This window comes from Schistocerca piceifrons, chromosome 3 (genome assembly GCF_021461385.2).
Source record: "Schistocerca piceifrons isolate TAMUIC-IGC-003096 chromosome 3, iqSchPice1.1, whole genome shotgun sequence".
In the NCBI taxonomy this organism is placed as follows: domain Eukaryota; kingdom Metazoa; phylum Arthropoda; class Insecta; order Orthoptera; family Acrididae; genus Schistocerca; species Schistocerca piceifrons.
In genome coordinates, this window is record NC_060140.1 from 502,968,949 (window position 1) to 502,995,147 (window position 26,199).

The 26,199-nt window shown below is 38.6% G+C and overlaps 1 protein-coding gene across 1 annotated transcript in view; it reads left to right on the plus strand.

Moving 5' to 3' along the window:
- LOC124788272 (cytochrome P450 4g15-like) overlaps positions 1-26,199 on the plus strand; it is a 154,819-nt gene that overhangs the window by 107,419 nt on the left and 21,201 nt on the right. Inside the window, exons 8-11 of the mRNA XM_047255481.1 lie at positions 10,375-10,534; positions 11,316-11,425; positions 11,625-11,693; positions 22,852-23,020. Of these exons, the coding sequence (XP_047111437.1) occupies positions 10,375-10,534; positions 11,316-11,425; positions 11,625-11,693; positions 22,852-23,020 (508 nt within the window). The remainder of the gene's footprint in view (positions 1-10,374; positions 10,535-11,315; positions 11,426-11,624; positions 11,694-22,851; positions 23,021-26,199) is intronic.

Consider the following 26,199-nt stretch of genomic DNA (forward strand, 5'->3'; position numbering starts at 1 on the left):
GATCCACTTCATAGTCAGTCAGCCACCGTGGCTGGATGAGATGACGACCGGCCCTGGAGTAAGAGGGTGGGGCGGTCGATGGTGTAGTGGAAGTGTGTGTGGCCCTTAAGTGGATCGAGCCATCTATAGAAATGAAAGCACGTAGAGATGCTTGGTCACACTCATGAGGGAGTGTGACATAGTGTGCAATGTTGATGTGTAAGGGACCGTCCAATGGCAGGACCTCAGTATCTGTCAAAAGAATGAGCACTCAGTCGTCGAACGACACTATAAAAACGTCGTTCACTCAGTGCGGTAGCACGCTAGGACTAACTGATAGTAGGTGTGTGTGTGTCTCCAACGTTGGAGGTGAGTGCGCGAAACCTGTGCAGGGTGAAACAGGGGGCGAGGTCGGGAAACCAGTGAACAGTGGCAAACAGTCTTTGGCGAACAGAGGTGTGTGGTGAGGTTGATGGGAGCACTTCTTCATTCTCAATCAAGGATGGCTCGTATGCAGAGTCCTACTGCGGTGGTGTGAGACCATCAGGGTTGACAAAAGCCGGTTTCAGGCGTAGCTCGTATATCTTTGCACTTGACACTGTGTCCGTACACAAAGAAGTATAACAGAGAATGGACTAAAGTAAAGTTAAGATGGAGGCTCAACAGAGCACTTAGAGTTCACAGATATTAAGTTTCATGGACAATACAAACTATCGATGTCACATATTCTTATTAGAGTCACTTACATAATTGTTAATCTACAATTCATAACTTTTTGAAAACAATGTAAAATCTTCCTTTGGAAATCATTTAATTCACTGCAAACTTGATATGTCCCCTGTACAGCAGATCTAATGATCTCCACACCATATGTAATAAGGCTAATAAATCACATTTCACATGTACCAGTGGCAAGTATGGACCTCATGGGTCAGAGGTGATCAACCCCTCCACGCTATAATTTGCATGAAGTTTGAAATAGTGATGTGGAGTCTTTGTGGTCAGCACTGGTAGATTTTCAGCCAAAATTGACCTTAGGATAGTTGAATTTAGAGGAATAATGTTCCATCTGGGGAAGACAATCACAAGTGAAATACAGGGCTATTACAAATCATTGAAGTGATTTCATAAATTCACTGTAGCTCCATTCATTGACATATGGTCACGACACACTACAGATACGTAGAAAAACTCATAAAGTTTTGTTCGGCTGAAGCCGCACTTCAGGTTTCCGCCGCCAGAGCGCTCGAGAGTGCAGTGAGACAAAATGGCGACAGGAGCCGAGAAAGCATATGTCGTGCTTGAAATGCACTCACATCAGTCAGTCATAACAGTGCAACGACACTTCAGGATGAAGTTCAACAAAGATCCACCAACTGCTAACTCCATTTGGCGATGGTATGCGCAGTTTAAAGCTTCTGGCGAAGAAACAGTTGAACGCGTGCGGGCAAGTTTCACACGTAGCCTGCGGAAGTCGACGAATAAAGCAAGCAGGGAGCTAAACGTACCACAGCCGACGGTTTGGAAAATCTTATGGAAAAGGCTAAAGCAGAAGCCTTACCGTTTACAATTGCTACAAGCCCTGACACCCGATGACAAAGTCAAATGCTTTGAATTTTCGGCGCGGTTGCAACAGCTCATGGAAGAGGATGCGTTCAGTGCTAAACTTGTTTTCAGTGATGAAGCAACATTTTTTCTTAATGGTGAAGTGAACAGACACAATGTGCGAATCTGGGCGGTAGAAAATCCTCACACATTCGTGCAGCAAATTCGCAATTCACCAAAAGTTAATGTGTTTTGTGCAATCTCACGGTTTAAAGTTTACTGCCCGTTTTTCTTCTGTGAAAAAAACGTTACAGGACACGTGTATCTGGACATGCTGGAAAATTGGCTCATGCCACAACTGGAGACCGACAGCGCCGACTTCATCTTTCAGCAGGATGGTGCTCCACCGCACTTCCATCATGATGTTCGGAATTTCTTAAACAGGAGATTGGAAAACCGATGGATCAGTTGTGGTGGAGATAATGATCAGCAATTGATGTCATGGCCTCCACGCTCTCCCGACTTAACCCCATGCGATTTCTTTCTGTGGGGTTATGTGAAAGATTCAGTGTTTAAATCTCCTCTACCAAGAAACGTGCCAGAATTGCGAGCTTTCGAACTCATTGATGGGGACATGCTGCGCCGAGTGTGGGAAGAACTTGATTATCGGCTTGATGTCTGCCGAATCACTAATTGGGCACATATACAACATTTGTGAATGCCTAAAAAAACTTTTTGAGTTTTTGTATGTGTGTGCAAAGCATTGTGAAAATATCTCAAATAATAAAGATATTGTAGAGCTGTGAAATCACTTCAGTCATTTGTAATAACCCTGTATATATGCAAGACACAACAGTCTTAATGGGTGAAGCACTTGAACTGTTGACAATGACACTAAATATTAATTTGCATGCTAGTGAGCTGCAAGGTACTAAGAAGTTGGTCTGGTCAGAATGGCCTGTTAATGCATTGTCCTGGGTACAACAACTGGCAGAAAATGATGTACTAGACACAACATGTTGCATTGTAAGGAAAAGTATAGTATGTGCATGGAAGGAACTGGACAGGAAAGTAGAGGCTGGGATTTTTGATAATTTTGGCACTGATGTACTATGGCTCACCAAAGGAAAGTTGGTAGCTAATTTGGAAGTTCTGGATGATGTGAGTAGGTACTCAGTCCATGTGCACCTGGGTAGTGTGCAAACCGCCAATAAAAATGCATTGCATATGAAGTTAGAGCATCTTAATGCTATGAATGAATTGGAAATTGAGAAATTATTCTTTGAATTTGAGGATTTGTTTTATTCTCAAGGGCCTTTGCCAGAAAGACCTATAACACAGCATTGTATCTCCATAGGAAATGAGTCACCGTTATATTGTAGATCTTATCTTATACTGCAGTATTTGCAACCAATATTAGAAGAGTTCATTGATCAACAGCTAGTATATGGGATAATAGAGGAAAGCACTAGTTCATGACTGCAGCCATGGCAGTCATACCAAAAAAGTCACCAAATGGCACCAAAAGATGTAGATTCTATTGTGACTACAGACATTTTAACATCAAAACAAGCTGGCCGGGATGGCCGAGCAGTTCTAGGCGCTACAGTCTGGGGCCGCGCGACTGCTTCGGTCACAGGTTCAAATCCTGCCTCGGGCATGGATGTGTGTGATGTCCTTAGGTTAGTTAGGTTTAAGTAGTTCTAAGTTCTAAGAGACTGATGACCTCAGAAGTTAAGTCCCATAGTGCTCAGAGCCATTTGAACCATTTGAACAGCAAAACCATAACATACGTGTTATCCAGTCGCAGACAACATCAAAACTTTTTACAATTTGGACCATTGTATGTACTTCTTTACCTTAGATCTGAGGAGTCAGTACCATCAGATAGAAGTATACTCAAAGGACCATCTGCAAACAATGTTCTTCGACACCTGGGGCCATGTTTGGTATCATAGGATGCCATTTGGGTTGAAAAAGGCTCCAGCAGTGTTTCAGAAATTGCTGGATGGACTGAAACAATATAAATCATGGGTACATATCTAGTATGGGATGGCAGCAAGTTCTGAACATCAAGCAAACTCAAAGAGTAATTGTCAACAGTCAAAAAGGTGCTAGAAATGGCAGTCTTTAAATTGGTGCTAGCCTCTTGTACTCTGTGACATTATACTATAGGCTATATCTGCTGTAATGTGCTTGACTCACCTACCTACAGATGTCTGATATCAGCCCATTGCTGAAAGATTCTGGACTCCACTTCTTTGTTTGTATAAGGAAAACACTTTGCCATTCCTAGCAGTCAATAGTTTTAACTCTGGAAGACTATGGCTGGGCAGCTGCCAAACATTTGAGAAATGTTGCTCAATCGAAATGGCTTAAAAATTTTAGGATTTTATTGATTCATAGTGCCAGAGGAGACTGAGGATACATTGATAAAAAATTAGTTGTGTACATCATCTCAAGTCTAATTTTGTGCCTCAAATGGTGAAGTGTCAGGAAGCAGCAGAATGTGATTTTACAATTTTTCGTCACTACTGTAGCCTTCCTTCACATGTTTTAAATTTGAAGCTGCATTGAATGACTGTGTCCACAGCAAAGTTCAAACCATTAAAAGGTGAAGGGTGGACATACCACGTAATAATAACAGTTATTTGGTGCCAGATACACACACACACACACACACACACACACACACACACACACACACACACACACAAGCAATATGACCATCCATTTTAACAATCATCATTTATGTCTGCCATCAAATAATGTAAGCAGTAATTTAATGCAGCAGTCACTAGGAAATATGTGTTAACTGATACAAGCTATAAAAGATGAAGCTTCAGTGTTACAGAGACAGTTCCACCAGCTGCTTGACATATTTCAGCTGTTTCTGGAATAATAAGGAATGGCCACCTAGCTGAACATTGTAAGCTCACATTAAACTTCTATTTGCCACCTATTTCTTTTCATTCTAGATTTAGATATGAAGATAATAGCAAATAAAGGAAATGTTACCACTATAAACATTGAGAAACATATCTCTTCATGTTTTTCAGTATACACTTCTGACACAAATAATTTCTCCTGCAAGCAAATGCACATCATGCTCTACAGACTGTCACCACTCTTGTATGCTGTCAGAACTTAATTCTTGATCCATCCTCATCACTATATTTACCTAATAAATATTCATCAACAACATTCCTTTTTCTTCTAGATACCAGTGGCAACAATAATGAGTGATAATAATCAGACAGAAGTCACAACACAGCCAACAATAACAAGAACAAACAACAACAAAAACCTTTAATGTGTGTGTGTGGGGGGGGGGGGGGGGGGTGCATGAGTGAGGTGAGCAGGGCAGAGAGACAGAAATTATCTTTGACTATTTTGCAGTAGGATGTAAGTGCAAAAAGGAAGACACTGGGTAATAGTGGGTGGGGTGGGCAAGAGCATAGACGAGGACCCTAATTGTTTGATTGAGGTTGACCTGGTAAAGACAGCTTCAGCAACAAGACATACTGGTGGAGGTGCCATGACCGGCCTCATTTAAACTCTCCTGTTAGAAGAGTTAATTTTGAAGTGGAGCAGCTGCTTGGGTCAGGTATGGGGTTTCATGTCAGTATGGTTCCTGTTGACTGTATCAGTAGCTGGACTATATTAGGCAAGGTCTTCACCTCAAGAGGAAAGGCTAGGCTAATAGCAAACAACTTAAGGGGTGGGGGGCACTATCACAAGTGATAAAATACCAGTGGTTACAAGTGACAGAACAGCACTTTTTAGGGTAGGGAGAGCAGAAACAAGGTGTTTTCAGAGACAGGCTAAAAATGATATTCACATTGATAAAACAGGCAGCCAGAAAGCAAATTTTAGTGTACATAATTCATGCAAACAGTCCCTGATTGAAACTGAAGATATTCAAAAACTGACAGAAAAATTAGGTTCATCAAGTTGTAACTCAGCCAGTGCTCAAAATCAGTTATATTTATTGCATCAGAATATCTTAGGACTGAGCTTAATGAGTTGCTTATTTGTGTTGAAGAATTATAGTTGAGCAAAACATTTGATATAATCTGCCTTTCTCAACATCATGTGACCACTGGTACAGATATTTTAAATGTTACAGGATTCAAGCTAGCTTCTTACTTCTGTGGAGAAAATATGGAGAAAGCAAGAGTCGCCACATTTGTCAGAAACTGTTTTAATTTAAAGAATATTAATATTAATCAATTTTGCTCAGAGCAGCACTTAGAAGCTTGTGCAACAGAAGTAATATTTCATAAGTAGTCCTTTATAATAGTAAGTATACCCAGAGCACCTTGGAAAACTTTAACTGCTTCATAAAAAATCTGGGAGGTCTGTTGCCCCACCTCACAGAAAAAAAAAAAACATGGAAATAGTGGTTGCTGGTGATTTTCATGTGGATTTATTTAAAAGTTCTGTCAGTGAACAATTATTGCAATCAGTAACACTGTCATTCAATTTAATTCCTACTGTGAATTTTGCAACTAGGATACATAAATGCTCTGAGACTGCTGTTGATATCTTTGTGGACAAATCAAGGAAAAAAAGTCATATCACAAAATCAGTAGTAAATCGGCTATATGATAATGACATGCAGAAGCTTGTATTAAATGTCGAAACTTGTCAGGATAAAAAAATGATTAAATCTGAGTACAGGAGGATAATAAATCAGTCAAAAATTGAGAATTTTAGGAGACTACTCGAAGACATGAACTGGATAAATGCTTACAATACTTCTCACTCAAATGAAAAATGCAACACTCATTAATAACATTACTTCCTCTTTTGAAAATTGTTTTCCCATAAAGGTAACTAAAATTGAACAAAAATCTAAAAATAAACCATGAATTACACAAGGAATAAAGATGTCATGATAGACAAAAAGGAGACTTTATCTACTATCTAGGAACAGCTCTGATGTTAGCATTTTAATGCATTACAAAGAATACTGCAAAGTATCAAAGCAAGTAATCCAGAAATCTAAGCAGCTATATAATGTGAAAAAGATAGTTACATCTGGCAACAAAATAAAAACTATATGAGATATATGAGATGAGGCGAAATACCCTCAGACTTCAAGAAGAATATAATAATTTCAATCCCAAAGAAAGCAGGTGTTGACAGATGTGAAAATTACCGAACTATCAGTTTAATAAGTCACAGCTGCAAAATACTAACACGAATTCTTTACAGACGAATGGAAAAACTAGTAGAAGCCAACCTCGGGGAAGATCAGTTTGGATTCCGTAGAAACACTGGAACACGTGAGGCAATACTGACCTTACGGCTTATCTTAGAAGAAAGATTAAGGAAAGGAAAACCTACGTTTCTAGCATTTGTAGACTTAGAGAAAGCTTTTGACAATGTTGACTGGAATACTCTCTTTCAAATTCTAAAGGTGGCAGGGGTAAAATACAGGGAGCGAAAGGCTATTTACAATTTGTACAGAAACCAGATGGCAGTTATAAGAGTCGAGGGACATGAAAGGGAAGCAGTGGTTGGGAAGGGAGTAAGACAGGGTTGTAGCCTCTCCCCAATGTTGTTCAATCTGTATATTGAGCAAGCAGTAAAGGAAACAAAAGAAAAATTCGGAGTAGGTATTAAAATTCATGGAGAAGAAATAAAAACTTTGAGGTTCGCCGATGACACTGTAATTCTGTCAGAGACAGCAAAGGACTTGGAAGAGCAGTTGAATTGAATGGACAGTGTCTTGAAAGGAGGATATAAGGTGAACATCAACAAAAGCAAAACAAGGATAATGGAATGTAGTCGAATTAAGTCGGGTGATGTTGAGGGTATTAGATTAGGAAATGAGACACTTAAAGTAGTAAAGGAGTTTTGCTATTTGGGGAGCAAAATAACTGATGATGGTCGAAGTAGAGAGGATATAAAATGTAGGCTGGCAATGGCAAGCAAAGCGTTTCTGAAGAAGAGAAATTTGTTAACATCCAGTATTGATTTAAGTGTCAGGAAGTCATTTCTGAAAGTATTCGTATGGAGTGTAGCCATGTATGGAAGTGAAACATGGACGATAAATAGTTTGGACAAGGAGAGAATAGAAGCTTTCAAAATGAGGTGCTACAGAAGAATGCTGAAGATTAGATGGGTAGATCACATAACTAATGAGGAAGTATTGAATAGGATTGGGGAGAAGCGAAGTTTGTGGCACAACTTGACCAGAAGAAGGGATCGGTTGGTAGGACATGTTCTGAGGCATCAAGGGATCACAAATTTAGTATTGGAGGGCAGCGTGGAGGGTAAAAATCGTAGAGGGAGACCAAGAGATGAATACACTAAGCAGATTCAGAAGGATGTAGGTTGCAGTAGGTACTGGGAGATGAAAAAGCTTGCTCAGGATAGAGTAGCATGGAGAGCTGCATCAAACCAGTCTCAGGACTGAAGACCACAACAACAACAACATGAGATATTGTGAAGACAGAGACAGATGGGGCCAAAAAGGAAGAGGTAAAGATAGCTCTAAAAATGATTAAGACATTGGTAATAAGTGCATGTAGTATTGTAAACCTCTGAAACAAGTACCTTGTTTCAGTTACTGACAGCTGGGGTTATCAGGTTCAGTAAACAGTGCAATGTAGTATCTGAGACCAGCCTTTACAAATGACTTCAGTAAAATGAAAATGCCACTCACATCTCCTAAAGAAGTAGCATCCATCATAAAATCCTTAAAATCAAAGTATTCTAGTGGTTATGATAACAGATCAACAAACTTAATCAAAGAGTGCTCATGCATCTAAGTTATTTGTGAACATATCAATGAAGTTAATCAAAGTGTGCCCTTGTGAGCTGAGTTCTAGCTTAAATTATTTGTGTAATCAATGTCTTATCAGTGGAACATTTCCAGACTGGTTAAAATATGGTGAAGTTAAGCCTCTTCACAAGAAGGGGGATAATGAGATACTATCAAACTATAAACCAATTTCACTTTTGCCAACTTTTTCAGAAATGTTTGAAAAGGTTGTGTTCAAGAGCCTCCTTAAGCCTCTGACTGCAAATAATATATTGTCCAAGTCACAGTTTGGGTTCCTTAAGGGTTCTGATATAGCGAAGGCTATTTACACATACAATGAGAATGTCCTTAATTCATTAGATAACAAATTAGGGGACACTGGCATTTTCTGTGGCCTGTCAAAAGCCTCTGACCGTGTGAATCACAGCATTCTCTTAAGCACATTGGAATGTTATGACCAGCAGTGGTGTGAAATGGTTCAAGACTTACCTAACTAACAGGAAACAAAGTATGTTTTGTGAAATACCTGTGGAGTAAGCAGTCAGTCTTCATCTGACTGGTGCCCCTCAAGGTTCTATCTTGGGTCCGTTGCTTTTTCATGTGTACATTAATGACCTCTCATCTGTTACATTGCCAGATGCAAAGTTTGTTTTGTTTGCAGATGATACAAACATTGCAATAAGTAGCAAGTCAAGTAGAGATTTAGAAATGCCTGCTAATCAAATTTTCACTGACATTAATAAATGATTTGAAGCTAATTCACTGTAATTCAACTTTGAAAAGACCCACTTTATGCAGTTCAGAACCTGTAAAAGATTTCCTTCCAGCATGTGTATAATATATGAGGACATGCAGTTTGAAGAGGTTATCATTGTTAAATTTCTGGGATTCCAACTAGATAATAAATTCAGCTGGGAAGGGCATGCCACAGAATTTCTAAAGTGCCTAGAAAAGTCTGTATTTGCAAAGAATGATGTCATATGTAGGAGTTTGCCAACTTTCATTGTATTATGTCGTATGGAATCATATCTGTGGTGACTCATCAAACCAAGCAAAAGTTTTCAGCATTCAAAAGCATGTAGTAAGACTCATTTGTGGTGTACATTCAAGATCATCATACAGGATCCTGCTTCTCAGTACATTTATTACTTAATCAAATTTTTTGCAAGTAATATGTTTCCATTTCCTACCAATAGCACAATACAAAGTGCCAATACTAGGAATAAGAACAATCTGACCTAAAATCACTTGCCTTGGCCCAAAAAGGGGTCAAATATTCAGGAGCACACATTTTCAATAAATTGGCAGCAACCATTCAAAGCTTGGTTTCACATAAAGCACAGTTCAAACTGTAAAGTTTTTAACAATTCTGTCCTTCTATAGCATGTACTGTACTGTATTGTATTATATGTATGACTTTGTCTATTGCTGTAATGGCTTAAAGACAATAAAATTATTATTATTATTATTATTATTATTATTATTATTATTATTATTATTATTATTACAGTTTGAAAGACTTTTTGTTAGGCAACTCCTTCTGCTCTGTAGAAGAACATCTTAACAGCAACTGTTAGACCAGCTTAAATAAAAATGTCTATTATATTTCAGTTTTGATAGCACTTGGTCACACCTGTTGCATAAATATGTTTCATTCTGCCAGGGTATTAACTCTGTAAATATTAACTGTTCCATTTCACTGTAGTGCATTCACATATTTCGAAAATCTCCTGACAAATGACCAGGATAGTGAGTATTATATTCAGATGTGTTATGTTTTTTATTTTAGATTTTCTGACTTTTTCCGCCCCTGACAATAATGATCCCATTTTTGGGTCTATGGAATGAAAATTGAGTCTAGTCTAATCTATACCTGGACCCAACTGAAAAGAATGTCAGTTATTTCAACATGACTTTTCATTACTACACTTTTGTCCTTCTTTCCACTCTCTCCCTTTCTTCCATAACTCCTCAATCTATTCATCCCTCAACAACCACAGACATATGTAAACCTCTGGGAAATAATTTCTGATGCATAATGTCACTATTTATTTGTTTTTTTGTCATCATAACAGGTAATCAAGAAGAAGAAAGAAGAATTTCTCAAAAGGAAAGAGAGCCCAGTGATCAATAATTATGAGGCAGCTGAATACCTTGAAACAGAGAAAGAAGCTCAGAAAGGAACTTACTTTGATCAGAGCCAAGGCTTAAAAGATGACCTGGATGATGATGTTGGTATGTTTATTAATGACAGCAAAGTCCAAAATTATTTCTCGCTATTATAAACATAACTTACATTTCTTCTATTTTTCAATATTTTTGTCCTTTCATACTATTTGAATGTGGTGAACTGCCACAGCAGTTAGAGCACACTGTGCCTTAGATGTGACTGACTGCTACTGCAGTCATGCATCATCAAATGTATGTGGTGCACTTTATTGCAGCAGAAAATTTGAGAGTTGTGCATGTTTAGTGTTTAACTGTGATGAACTTCTGTGCTGCTACTACTACATTCCATCACTGTCACATTTTATCACTGGTTCCAAATACAATAGAAGATGTTAAAAATCAAGTTCTATTGTAGATAATGAAATTAAGCACTCTTTTCTTCTCTATGATGCAAAATATAATTAAAAGGAATGGATGACAAAAATGTTGTCTGAGCTCGTATTGTAAATTTGTTTATGTGCCTCTGCTAGGAAAACACATTACATATGAGCAAAATTTGATAAGTAGTGCTCCTAACTCTTCTAGTGCCTCTTAAAGACCCACTGTAAAAAGAAGTGATAAGAACTTGTAACGACATAGGCCTTTTCCAGTGCCTAGAGCACAACAAGCAGCATGAGAGTGCAGCACGCAAGGACTATCCCTTGCAAGTTGCTCACTACAGCCAAATGGTTAACAGTGATGTAAATTTAATTTTTTTTCATTTGACACTTATGCTAGTACACAATATTTTAGAGATATGTCATGAATAAAAGGTCAATAATTATCTTGAGTATGCTCTTCTTTACAGGTGAAAAGAAACGGATGGCATTCCTTGACTTAATGATTGAGTCTGCTCAATCTGGAGCTGTAATATCTGATGATGAAATAAAGGAAGAAGTTGACACCATCATGTTTGAGGTGAAATTCTTTATACATTATTTCTGAATTATATCATGTCTTATGTGTTTACAGATCTTACACAAAAATGAAATTTTTAGTAACTAGACATTAGGCTATGCAATACCATTCTCCCCTTTAATTAAATGGTATATTTACATAAATTAAAGACAGCAAATAAAGAGTAAACTTAAAATGTCATTTGCTTCACATATTTCAGGGACATGATACTACTGCTGCTGCCTCTAGTTTTACACTGTGTCTTCTGGGTATCCATCAAGCAGTTCAGGTAATCTTTATAATTCTAACTTTGAATATAAAGAAAAAAATAAATGAATAAAAAATGTAAAATAAGGGACAAGTGATTTAAAATTTTGTATAGGGTGCTTTTATTTGGGGGCAGCCGTGGTATTCAAAAGGAAGTTCTGAATTTAATAGTAAACTAAAATAATCATTTTTGTGGTTAATACTGGTTTTCTGTAAACTATCTAATTATATATATCCAGAAAACAATTACTACAGATATCCACACAGTACAGAATATGCAACCCTTAACTCCACCTACAAGTTATTCGCCAGAAAATGTGGAAAATGTAAGTGCCACAAGTTTCTTGGAGTATGGATCCAGGAGGACCTGAAATGAGTCCAACATAGAAAATACATAATCAGTAAACTGAACAACATCTCCTTCTGCATAAAGGTTATTTCAAGCTGCACATGAAAGACAACAACAAAAAATATGTACTTTGCAAAATCAGAATTTCTATTGCAGTATGGCTAACCTTCTGGTTAAACTTGAGTGCTAGCTTAGTTGTTTCAAAGCCCAAAAGAGAACTGTACAATCTATGGAATGTGCACCTGGCTGAAACCCATGGAAACCTTTATTTTAAAAACTTCAAGTATCTAACAGGTTAAAAACTTATATGTGTACATTATTATTGTAGTAATATAATGATAGTAGAAAACGTCCACATATTTTGTTAAGTGGAAATAGTTGAATGTGTTGCATCCTGCATAAATTGAAGTAATTGAACAGCTGTAGGGCTACGGTTAAGTGCATTGATGAAAATTACATATATACCAGGTTGTTATGATTAAACCTTCCCGTTTAACATGTTACAACATGGAAACTAATTATCACATGAGTACCAAAGTTGGTAGGATTAATGTCAAGGAAGTGAGGAAGAGAAACAATGTAGATTCAATTCAACTGAAACATTTTTAATGTGCTGCTATGGTACATCATACCATTACATACCAGTAGCATTACTGCTACAAAATGGGTTCAATATGGCACCCATCAGTGTCCAGAAGAGTCTGAAAATGCAGGATTGCATTCTGCACATCAGAAAAAAGCATGTCTGTAGGATGCTGGCTATCTCTCTTGATATGCAGTGCTTCATATCAGCACATGTCTGAATGTTCCCCTGGTAAGCCCTGTCCTTCAGGTAGCCCCACAACCAGAAATCAAAGGGAGTGAGATCAGATGATAATGTCAGCCAAGCATTTGGAAACAATCGACTGATAATTCAGTTGTTTCCAAATAAGTTTAAGTTACAGAGAAACAGATGAACTTCATGAGCGATGTGCAGTGGGGCCCCATCTTACATGAAAACTGTTGAGTTCAATGCATCTTTCTTCTGTAGGGTGGGTATGATATGCTGGTGAAGTATACCGCAGTAATGCTGGCCAGTCTACATCTACATCTACATCTACATCTACATTTATACTCCGCAAGCCACCCAATGGTGTGTGGCGGAGGGCACTTTACATGCCACTATCATTACCTCCCTTTTCTGTTCCAGTCGCGTATGGTTCGCGGGAAGAACGGCTGTTGGAAAGCCTCCGTGCACGCTCGAATCTCTCTAATTTTACATTCGTGATCTCCTTGGGAGGTATAAGTAGGGGGAAGCAATATATTCAATACCTCAACCAGAAATGCACACTCTCGAAACCTGGCGAGCAAGCTACACCGCGATGCAGAACGCCTCTCTTGCAGAGTCTGCCACTTGAGTTTGCTAAACATCTCCGTAACGCTATCACGGTTACCAAATAACCCTGTGACAAAACGCGCCTCTCTTCCTTGGATCTTCTCTATCTCCTCCGTCAACCTGATCTGGTACGGATCCCACACTGATGAGCAATACTCAAATATAGGTCGAACGAGTGTTTTGTAAGCCACCTCCTTTGTTGATGGACTACATTTTCTAAGGACTCTCCCAATGAATCTCAACCTGGTACCCACCTTACCAACAATTAATTTCATATGATCATTCCACTTCAAATCGTTCCGTACGCATACTCCCAGATATTTTACAGAAGTAACTGCTACCAGTGTTTGTTCCGCTATCATATAATCATACAATAAGGGACCCTTCTTTCTATGTATTCGCAATACATTACATTTTTCTATGTTAAGGGTCAGTTGCCACTCCCTGCACCAAGTGCCTATCCGCTGTAGATCTTCCTGCATTTCGCTATAATTTTCTAATGCTGCAACTTCTCTGTATACTACAGCATCATCCACAAAAAGCCGCATGGAACTTCCGACACTATCTACTAGGTCATTTATATATATTGTGAAAAGCAATGGTCCCATAACACTCCCCTGTGGCACACCAGAGGTTACTTTAACGTCTGTAGATGTCTCTCCATTGATAACAACATGCTGTGTTCTGTTTGCTACAAACTCTTCAATCCAGCCACACAGCTGGTCTGATATTCCGTAGGCTCTTACTTTGTTTATCAGGCGACAGTGCGGAACTGTATCAAACGCCTTCCGTAAGTCAAGGAAAATAGCATCTACCTGGGAGCCTGTATCTAATATTTTCTGGGTTTAATGAACAAATAAAGCGAGAGGGTCTCACACAATCACTGCTTCTGGAATCCATGTTGATTCCTACAGAATAGATTCTGGGTTTCCAAAAACAACATGATACACGAGCAAAAAACATGTTCTAAAATTCTACAACAGATCGACATCAAATATATAGGTCTATAGTTTTGCACACCTGCTCGATGACCCTTCTTGAAGACTGGGACTACCTGTGCTCTTTTCCAATCATTTGGAACCTTCCATTCCTCTAGAGACTTGTGGTACATGGCTGTTAGAAGGGGGGCAAGTTCTTTCGCGTACTCTGTGTATAGTCGAATTGGTATCCCGTCAGGACCAGTGGACTTTCCTCTGTTGAGTGATTCCAGTTGCTTTTCTATTCCTTGGACACTTATTTTGATGTCAGCCATTTTTTCGTTTGAGCGAGGATTTAGAGAAGAAACTGCAGTGCGGTCTTCCTCTGTGAAACAGCTTTGGAAAAAGGTGTTTAGTATTTCAGCTTTACGCGTGTCATCCTCTGTTTCAATGCCATCATCATCCCGTAGTGTCTGGATATGCTGTTTTGAGCCACTCACTGATTTAACGTAAGACCGGAACTTCCTAGGATTTTCTGTCAAGTCGGTACATAGAATTTTACTTTCGAATTCACTGAACGCTTCGCGCATAGCCTCCTTACGCTAACTTTGACATCGTTCAGCTTCTGTTTGTCTGAGAGGTTTTGGCTGTGTTTAAACTTGGAATGAAGCTCTCTTTGCTTTTGCAGTAGTTTCCTAACTTTGTTGTTGAACCACGGTGGGTTTTTCCTGTCCCTCACAGTTTTACTCAGCACGTACCTGTCTAAAACGCATTTTATGATTGCCTTGAACTTTTTCCATAAACAATCAACATTGTCAGTGTTGGAACAGTAATTTTCGTTTTGATCTGTTAGGTAGTCTGAAATCTGCCTTCTATTACTCTTGCTAAACAGATAAACCTTCCTCCCTTTTTTTTATATTCCTATTAACTTCCATATTCAGGGATGCTGCAACAGCCTTATGATCACTTACACTGCACTTACAGAGTCGAAAAGTTCGGGTCTGTTTGTTATCAGTAGGTCCAAGATGTTATCTCCACGAGTCGATTCTCTTTTTAATTGCTCGAGGTAATTTTCGGATAGTGCACTCAGTATAATGTCGCTCGATGCTCTGTCCCTACCACCCATCCTAAACATCTGAGTGTCCCAGTCTATATCTGGTAAATTGAAATCTCCACCTAAGACTATAACATGCTAAGAAAATTTATGTGAAATGTATTCCAAATTTTCTCTCAGTTGTTCTGCCACTAATGCTGCTGAGTCGGGAGGTTGGTAAAAGGAGCCAATTATTAACCTAACTCGGTTGTTGAGTGTAACCTCCACCCATAATAATTCACAGGAACTATCCACTTCTACTTCACTACAGGATAAACTACTACTAACAGTGACAAACACGGCACCACCGGTTGCATGCAATCTATCCTTTCTAAACACCATCTGTGCCTTTGTAAAAATTTCGGCAGAATTTATCTCTGGCTTCAGCCAGCTTTCTGTACCTGTAACGATTTCAGCTTCGGTGCTTTCTATCAGCGCTTGAAGTTCTGGTACTTTACCAATGCAGCTTCGACAGTTTACAATTACAGTACCGATTGCTGCTTGGTCCCCGCATGTCCTGACTTTGCCCCGCACCCTATGAGGCTGTTGCCCTTTCTGTACTTGCCCGAGGCCATCTAACCTAAAAACCGCCCAGTCCACGCCACACAACCCCTGCTACCCATGTAGCCACTTGCTGCGTGTAGTGGACTCCTGACCTATCCAGCAGAACCCGAAACCCCACCACCCTATGGCACAAGTCGAGGAATCTGCAGCCCACACGGTCGCAGAACTGTCTCAGCTTCTGATTCGGACCCTCCACTCGGCTCTGTACCAAAGGTCTGCAGTCAGTCCTGTCGACAATGCTGCAGATGGTGAGCTCTGCTTTCATCCCGCTAGCGAGACTGGCAGTCTTCACCAAATCAGATAGCCGCCGGAAGCCAGAGAGGATTTCCTCCAATCCATAGCAACACACGTCATTGGTGCCAACATGAGCGACCACCTGCAGATGAGTGCACCCTGTACCCTTCATGGCATCCGGAAGGACCCTTTCCACATCTGGAATGACTCCCCCCAGTATGCACACAGAGTGCACATTGGTTTTCTTCCCGTCTCTTGCTGCCATATCCCTAAGGGGCCCCATTACACGCCTGATGTTGGAGCTCCCAACTACCAGTAAGCCCACCCTCTGTGACCGCCCGGATCTTGCAGACTGAGGGCCAACCTCTGGAACAGGACAAGCAGCCATGTCGGGCCGAAGATCAGTATCAGCCTGAGACAGAGCCTGAAACCGGTTCGTCAGACAAACTGGAGAGGCCTTCCATTCAGCCCTCCGGAATGTCTTTCACCCCCTGCCACACCTCAAGACGACCTCCCACTCTACCACAGGTGAGGGGTCAGCCTCAATGTGGGCAGTATCTCGGGCAGCCTCAGTCGTAGTCCGATCGGGGGATGCGTGGGACAAGCTGGCCGTCCCCGACAAACCCCCATCCGGACCCCCACAGTGATGCCCATTGGCAACAGCCTCAAGCTGTGTGACTGAAGCCAACACTGACTGAAGCTGGGAGCGAAGGGATGCCAACTCAGCCTGCATCTGAACGCAGCAGTTGTAGTCCCTATCCATGCTAAAAACTGTTGTGCAAAGAACGTCTGAACTAATCTACAGAGAGCACAAACAATTCGACACAAAATTTAAATGGTTATTAAAATACAAGATTGCTTAGTAAACGCAGTAATGCTGCCACTTACGCACTGCTAACACGCTGCTCGGTGGCGGAAGGAGACTATGCGAATTTACACTATTCAGGTACTAAAAATGCGATACTACAACTCTCAAATACTATAATACGACTGAAGTTTATGAATTAAACAATGCAAGTACCAAAAACACGCAAAGAAATTGAGAATTAAACTATGTAACAAATAAGTGAGCTAGGAGTAAACGACTTGCTGCTGGCAGCTGCTTATCCAACGGCGGCAGGGAGCACACTGGCTGTGACCAACCGACATTGGCCATTCAAAACAAAAACAGAAAACAGATGACTACGCGAATTTACACTATTCAGGTACTAAAACGTGATGCTACAACTCTCAGATACTATAATACACCCGAAATTTATGAATTAAACAATGCAAGTACCAAAAACACGCAAAGAAATTAAGAATTAAACTATGTAACAAATAAGTTAGCTAGGAGTATACGACTTGCTGCTGGCAGCTGCTTATCCAATGGCGGCAGGGAGCACACACTGCTCTTGTTTGATCCTTGAGCACCAACCTGTTCAAAAAAGAATAGGCCAGTGGTGAATGTAGCCATGAAGCCATGCCATATGGTGATATGTTCACCAAACAGAGGAACTTCATGCAGAGTCACTGGAGGTGAAGATCCCCACACTCAACAATTCTTTGTGTTCACCTCTCACCTGTCAGAGAAAAATGATCTTTGTCTGTCCATAAGACAGTCCTGGGCCAGTTTTCATCAACTTCAATCCTTGTGATAAAGTGGAGAGCGAAGTCAACACATCATTCTGCACCCTGTGGTGCAAGCTGCTGTGCAATATGGATCTTGTATGGATACCATTTGAGAATCGTTCAAGCCCCTTCCATACAGGGGACCGTGGGATGTTCAACTGTTGTTACACAGCACGCGCACTGCCTGGCAATCAGGAATTACACACAGCATTGTCTGCCATAGCAACAGCGATTTCTTCAACCACCTGTGGTACAACCATTCCTGGAGCGATGCACAGTTCTCCAGTTGATTCAAACTTCTTCATGGAGAAAGAGAACACTTCCATAATCCTTTCAGCTTGCGTTATTCTGGAAGAGCAGCTGCAGCATTACTGTTGTTTTGATGATAAAGCCTCACCAATAATGCCCTGTTCCTTTTGTCTAAGCTCATGTTGACACATCAACACGTGCACTGTGACTGGTCAGGTGTGTGAGACTATGAATCATGATGACTGATCACAACAGCTGGTTGCCGTAGTTGGAACAGGATGGTGGCGCTGTTACACATGGAAACCATGCACCCCATACTCTGGACATTAATGCTACCAAGTTTGGTACTCAAAGGGTAATTAGTTTCTGTGTTATAACATGTTAAATAGGGAAAGTTTAATTATAAACACCTGCTATATAGTCTTAGACATAAATCCTGGTCATCAGCTGGCCACCGCAGAGACAAAATCTGGCTCATTCACTTAAGGTGGCCAATAAAAACTGGATGCCACTCAAGAGTTCTAAATCCAGTCATCCTACTGCAGTATGTGGAAGTCTGTGAAGTAAGTGTTGTCATTGTCTTCTCCTCAAGTTGTTACAGTGCTGTATTAGCTTGTGGTCTTGTGGTAAACACTGCGAGATGTAGACATAAAGCCATGAGTTTAAAGATAATTTGCTTCACTTTCTAACCCACCAATTACAGCAAAAACTTCCAGAAACTATTTGGCAAAACAGCTCATGGCTGTATCATGATCAGAACAGTTTACACTCAAGAGTTTCGTTGCCCTCCAGCAGCTACTGGCCACACATCACCCACCACCTAATGTCAGGCCCTGTCTTACCTGGTGAACACAGTATGGCATTAGAAGTGTATTTACCAACTGTCATTTTATTATTTGAATTTTGAGTATTTATCTTGCATTTGTAAATTGGATTTTACATACTTGAAACTTATGTACTTTGTTCAAGCATCATAAAATAGTGTCCCAAATGGAGAACAGCCTAACATTAGTGATGTAATGATCACTTTGCATTTGATAGGATGGTTACGGCAGTGAGGGCAGCTCACAGCCTTTGTATTCTGTGTGGGGTGTGTGCCTTTGGGCAAACACATCAGAAAAGGATCTTCTTGTTTCAAGAAAGAATGTTCTGGTATGAATGATTTCCCACATTCAGAAAGCCTTGACAAGTGACATATGTGACAAACTGCAACCGTTTAATCATCATGCAAAATTTGCTTTCTAAGTTCGGTGTAGGAGTACTTCATGATCTAATTAGAACCAACAAAAATCAGATTCTTGTGGTAATTGCATTATTTCTGCAGATAAATGTTTAACAAGTATTACCATCTGCTATGCAACTGCAATGACAATCACTACAAAGGTCCTATATATTACAGTTGGTTAAGTAATTAGCTTGCTGCAATCTTGCTTCCACTATTTTGAAAGATACTGAGAAAATAGTTATTTGAATAAATAGGTGCTACACTCTGATTCATGTATTTGACAACAGACACACACTTGCCATTTTGATGAAGTAGAGTCTATTCTGAACAATTTGTGCGTAATAAGTGTCAGTGAGTTGAAAATTTAAGTTATAGACTGCAAGAAGGTTATTGTATGAGTAAATTACAATCTCTCTCATCATTTATTTTGTGGGAAACCTGTTTCTTTCTGTCTTACCCCTAGTCCCCTACTGCAGCCATGAGAGAATGAGCATGTATTCAGTGCCTCACTAGGGGTTAAATGGTCATTGTTCATCACATGTGTCAATTATCAAAACTTCCTGAAGGTGGAAAATCATCCATACCAGAAAAGTCCTGCTTGAAACAAGAAAATCCTTTTCTGATGTGTTTTGCCCAAAACCACTCATACCTCACACATTAAAAAGATTTCAACTTGCTTTCACTGCACTATTAAACCCAAAACAGACAATATGTTGGAAATGTTAGAACTTTTTCCACTTGGGACTGTTTTACAATGCTTGAACAATGTTCATAAGTTTCAACTATGCAAAATTCAATACATAGGCAAAAGATAAATGCTAAAACTTCAAATAATAAAATGACGATTGGTACATACATTCATAGCACTGCACTACATGCAACTGGTCAGATGGTGCGTGATGTCAGGCAGCAAGTCAAGTGTGGCTGGTAGCCAGTAACATGTGGCCGCTGGGGGGGGGGGGGGGGGGGGTGAGGTAATTCTCAAGTATTATCTGTCCTGATCTTGATCCAGCCAAGATCTGTTTTTTAGAATTGTTTCTGGAAATTTGTACTGTTACTGGTGGGTTAGAATGTGCAGTGAATTTACTTTTGTGGTTAAACCACATGGATAATTTTAGCAGACATCCAGAATGCAGTTTAAAAAATAGAGGAAGGAATGGACTCGAACTCATGACATTAGTTCTACATGTATGGAAGCTTACCACTAGACCATGAGCTGATACAGCACTGTAACAACACATGAGAAAGACAACACTTTCTCTACAGACATCCACATCCTACAGTGCTGCCAGATTACACATATAATCTGACTTGAGGCAGCTGATTTCATTGGCTGCCTTAAGTGAATGAGTTGGACTTAATCTCTGCAATGGCTAGCTGGCGGCCAGGCTTTATGTTTGAGACAGCACATGTAAATCTGTTGAGAACTTTTTGCAGGCATTGTGATGTTTAAGTACATTTGAATACTGTTGTAAGTTTAAAATTTATATGTTATGACATAAAAATTTGACCTGTCCAATATTATAATGTACTTGCTGTACAAATATAACTAATAAAGAATACAGTACGGTGCAATACACAGCAGTAGGCCTGCTGATATAATATGGCCTCGATCTGAATATAAAATTTCTCAGTGGAAGTGCACTTAAACTGACTGTGTTAAAAATTAAAGCAGGGGGCTGGATTAAGACTTCAAAACATGTGCCCACTATTCTGAGGTACACCAGCATCATTTGTTAATGTTAAGTTCCATATTGTTATTGTTAGTTTCCAGTTCTGCAAAATTCCAGAGGATGTCCCTACAATCATTCAGAGATAGTACTTCCCAGTGGTATAACAACATGCATCTAAGAAATGTTTTCAACTGAAATTTCTACTGTATAGTAGAGTTTTACTTAAACTAACTTTATAAGAAACTGTATTAACACTATTGTTAGTCATAATCTACTATGTATTCAGTCACTCCATTCTTTCACACACCATGTTCTGTAAATTCCATTCATTTCATTCTTTCACACACCATGTTCTGTAAATTTCATTCTCAAACAAAGTCTTTAGCAATGTGGAATGAGTCAAGTTGTAGTCTTTTGCATCAGAATATAAAACTCCATTCTAATATCTAGATGTGATATCTAGATGTGATCTACATGGAAATTATTTTCGCTTCTAGTATCATACTGGGGTTGTTTATTTCACACTTTGTCCTCATTGTATCCTTAATATTAACCAGAAATATCATTAGACCATAAGTGTATTGGCACATAAGTGTAAGAAACACTAGGTCCATGAAGAGGCTTCTGCAAGACGTTCTATTGTCGTATTGACGTAATACTTCTTACTTCTGTAAAACAAATACTTTTTAATTTAGGTCCATTGCCCCCAGATATCATATCACAGGACTGTATCATATTGTATGCTAGTAATCCTGCAGGTCAATGTCAGTTAATGAAGTATTTATTAAAAACTAAAGCAAAAGGAACTGCTGCATATACAGGGTGTTACAAAAAGGTACGGCCAAACTTTCAGGAAACATTCCTCACACACAAATAAAGAAAAGATGTTATGTGGACATGTGTCCGGAAACGCTTAATTTCCATGTTGGCCATACCTTTTTGTAACACCCTGTATTTTCATACATAAGCCACATTTTATGGAATTTTACATGAAGTGCCAGCAAAACACACATCTTTTTGCCATTATGAAGAACTTTTGATAACAATCATTACAAAAAAAGTTGAAGTAAGAATATTTGTGCATAAAATGGATTACAAATAAATATGTTATGTGAGTAGCTAAGATATACTTCTTTTCAAAAATGCTACAGTATTGTTTCTCTACTACTACTTGCTCAAATTTTACATTAGCACATTTTTAATTGCCAAATAATAACAGTTATCCTCATGCTATAAGATTCTACGCCTGTTTACAACTAGCATTGTTACCAAACTGAGAACAACTGGTAACAGGGATTTAAAGTTTTCAGCTCAAGATCATGAAATAATTATAAGAGGCTTTTAATTTACTTGCAAAAATGCTTCAGTATTTATTGCTTTATTTTAATGATAGACTATGTTGTTAGACCTTCCATGATAACATTTACATAGGAATTTCAGAGAGAAAAATTGGAAGGTAGGTAGCAATTTGAATCCTATTTTCTTCTATGGCAGATGATAATAAAATTCAACAGAAATGTGGGTGACAGGGGATTACTATTTAGGATAACTGCATATCACCCAAATAGTATTTCTATCTAATTCTTTGTTCAATATAGTTTGTACTCTTTCTTCTACACCTTTATCTTTCTGATGAATGATTCTTTTACTTCTGTCACAAATTCACAAACAGCAAAGTGCAATTAATAAATATCTGGTACACAAATTATCATCTGATTAAAAATTTCATGTAGTATATATAAATGAAGTACTTAAGCCTAAGATGGAACATTTATCAGTTCTTGGACCTCAAAAAAAGAAAAAACTTGCCACATTATATTTATGACTCTAATAGAAGTTTTAAACACGTGGTTCTAAACATAAATTTATCATTTTTGTCATCTTTTACAGCAAAAAGTCATGGATGAATTATATCAAATATTTGGAGAGACTGACAGGCCAGCGACATTTGCAGATACCTTAGAAATGAAATACTTGGAAAGAGTAATTCTGGAAACAATTAGATTATATCCTCCAGTGCCCATTATTGCTAGGCAACTGAAGGAAGATGTCCAGTTAGGTAAGTTAAATGAAATTTCCTAATGAAATCTGAAGCTTAGTAATACAAAATGAATAGGGAGTTAACAGTTTCTATTCTTATTAATTTAAAAAACCTATTTCCTTGAAGAGGCTTCTGCAAGATGTTCTGTTATCAAATTGACACAATACTCATACTTCTTACTTCTGTAAAACAAATACTTTTTGACCGTAGCTCCATTGCCCCCAATGATCATATCACAGGACTGTATAGTACTATATTCTAGTAATCCTGGTCATATGCTAATAAGCATGGAAACTGTTCTATATAAAACTTGTGTTGGACAATAACTGTGATTTGCTGATATTGATTTTCAGGCCCTTGTTACTAAAATGTTTAGTCACTTCAAACATTCCTTGTGTTGCAAAAATCTGTTATCCCCCTCTCATTATCACCATAAAATAGCAGAGAGATGCCATCATCATAAGTTATTATACTGAAAGTAGAAGATTGTGCAATATCATTTACATATGCAAGAAAAATATGGTCCAGGTATTGACTTTATGGCATGCCCTGCATTACTGTATATCATTGACTGAATGTTGAATTTTCTTGCCCCAGTTTGATAATTTACAGTTGCAAATAGTTTACAGTTTTTCAGCCACATAGACAAGAGTTCCTGAGATTCGTGTCTGATATTAAATGCTCTCAGTTTCTGTAAGACCGGTGTATGGTTAATGAGACTGAATATCTTTGTAAGAAAAGAAAAAAAAACACACACATAGGATTCCTCCCATCAACTCTGTAGCTGCAGTTTTTGTGAAAAAGTTCTGTGACAGCTGTTGTTGTGTTGAAACGTTTTTGAATCCATGTTGGGTTTCTGCAAGGAGATTGTCTTTAGTGAAAGAAGGCACTATGCTGTTCCAGCATGGCTGACTCAAAAATCTTGATCGTATTTTTGTATATTGGCCTGACAATGATCCTTTACAGTGCACTGGGAAATGTTGCCTTCTTTGATAATACAATTAATGAGCTATAACAGTAATGGAAAGTTCTGGATAGAACAAGATGTAAAATAAGGAAAAGGCAACCAGTCATCTATAATAGACTGATGTGTTGTGCATAAACACACATAACAGAAAAGAGTGTTCACTACCTTTTGAGCTCTCTGCTCTTCTTCCAGTTGGAGATACACATGTTCATACACACAACCACACAGACTTCCAAACACATGCTACCATGAGTAAGATTATGTTGTTAATGGTTAGGCTTCATCTCTGCTGGAGGATCCACATTTATGCAACCAATCTGCTGACAATAATAATAATAATGAAAATAATGATAATAATAATAATAATAATAATAATAATAATAATAATAAGAGTGGAATTACAGTGGCTACAGGTATCCACCTCTTTGTGCTTCATTGTGTTGTTGTAAAGTCTTCATAACATATCACAATGCCAGTTAATTCAAGTAAACCTACTCTACACTACTGTTCAGTTAACAGTTATTTTACTTTAAGATGTTGGCATTAGTGACTAACATAAAGAGCTACAAACCCTCTTTCTGATGATGCTTACAGTAACTACTCACTAAAGAGTATCCATCTAATTTAAAATAACTTTTTTCATCCCACTTTAGGGCATGTTCAGAATTACCAAAACATATGGACTATCTTCATCTATGAATGTTTACAACACATGCAATTTATTTCTTAAGTACTGTAGATGTAAATTTATCACATGAAATGGCCTTTTCTGTTCGTTTTTACAGTAGTTGTTATACCGGGAAGACATTTCTGTACAATGGCCTTTTTATGGGCTATCTATACTAAAAAAGAGCTCGTGTTCAGAGCACTGATACCACTGTAATATTGTCTTGCTTATAGTGGAAACATAAGGTTTCCTTATTTCTTTGAGTAACTTCTAGTTAGTTGCTTCTCAAGACCATTTCAAGAGAGCACATGTGCCTGAGTGGAACCTGTGACTGATATCACTAACATCCACAAATTTACAATATTGAAATATCTGATTATTTTGAAAACAATTCACTAGCTGAACTGATTTCTCTATTCATGCAAGACCAAGATCTCGATTTATGGTGACGCAAAATGTTGACAAAAATAATATTAGTATGAATCAGTATCCTCAGTTATTCCTTATCTCTCAGCAGGCTATGAAGATTTCATTACTGTACATGTCATTAGATCCATCAGACAGAGCACTGAAGATAATTCATTTATTTCTGTAGAGCTTACAACTATGCTAACTTCTGATAAGGAAGCCTGAGGCTTAATAAAATCTGTTGCTTTTACAATTGTCATCTTCTTAATACAAGATACTATCGCTTTTGCATGGTTCTCCATGATAATTATGAGCTTCCCCAAATGGTGAGAATTTGTTGAATGTTGGCCATCATTTGTTGGTGTTTAGTGACACAGTAGCCATTGCACTGAGTATCAGAGTATCTTCAACAACAGTTTGTGAGGTACTATCATCACTGATCAGTTTTATTGTATGTCAATGTCATTTGTGGGTATTCAGGGTCTAAAGCACCTCTTTCTCCGGGGGACAAATATTAATTATTGTCAGTAGCAGTATATTAAGCTACAAATTATCATTTTAAACCTGTATGGTCTCCCTGGTGTGCCTAGTCGACCACCAGTCCCCGTCATGCTGTTCACTCTAACAACAGAGTACATACAGGGTTGAAGACATGGAGAAAGATAGGTATCATCACAATCTGAATTTAGAGTAATATAACTTTCTTACCTTTATTGGTCATTGTTGCATGCTCATCGTCCAGTGATGAATCTCGCAATCTGCTCTTTGTTAAATCAATTTGAGGTCCAGGGTGTGTATTTTGCTGCATAAGAACTGACACATAGTTAAACATCCAACTTTTATTTTATAAATGCTGATCATGATGATATTCAATAATTTTCAATGTAACAGCTTTTCCAATACATCATTTCGTTCCCTCTATCCTTGACCTTCTCAAAGCATGCGTATTACAAGATGTCTCAACACCAACTGCCCATTGCCTCTACACCTGCCAACAACCGGCTCCTGTTCACAGAGCTTACAAACTGTACAGTACTGCCAACCTTGGTTGTATATCGATATTTTACACATCGCACGTATACATATATGAAAAACATAGTATGAAAAATGAAAAGTATTTATAATATAGTTCTGTGGCAATATACCTTGTTATTG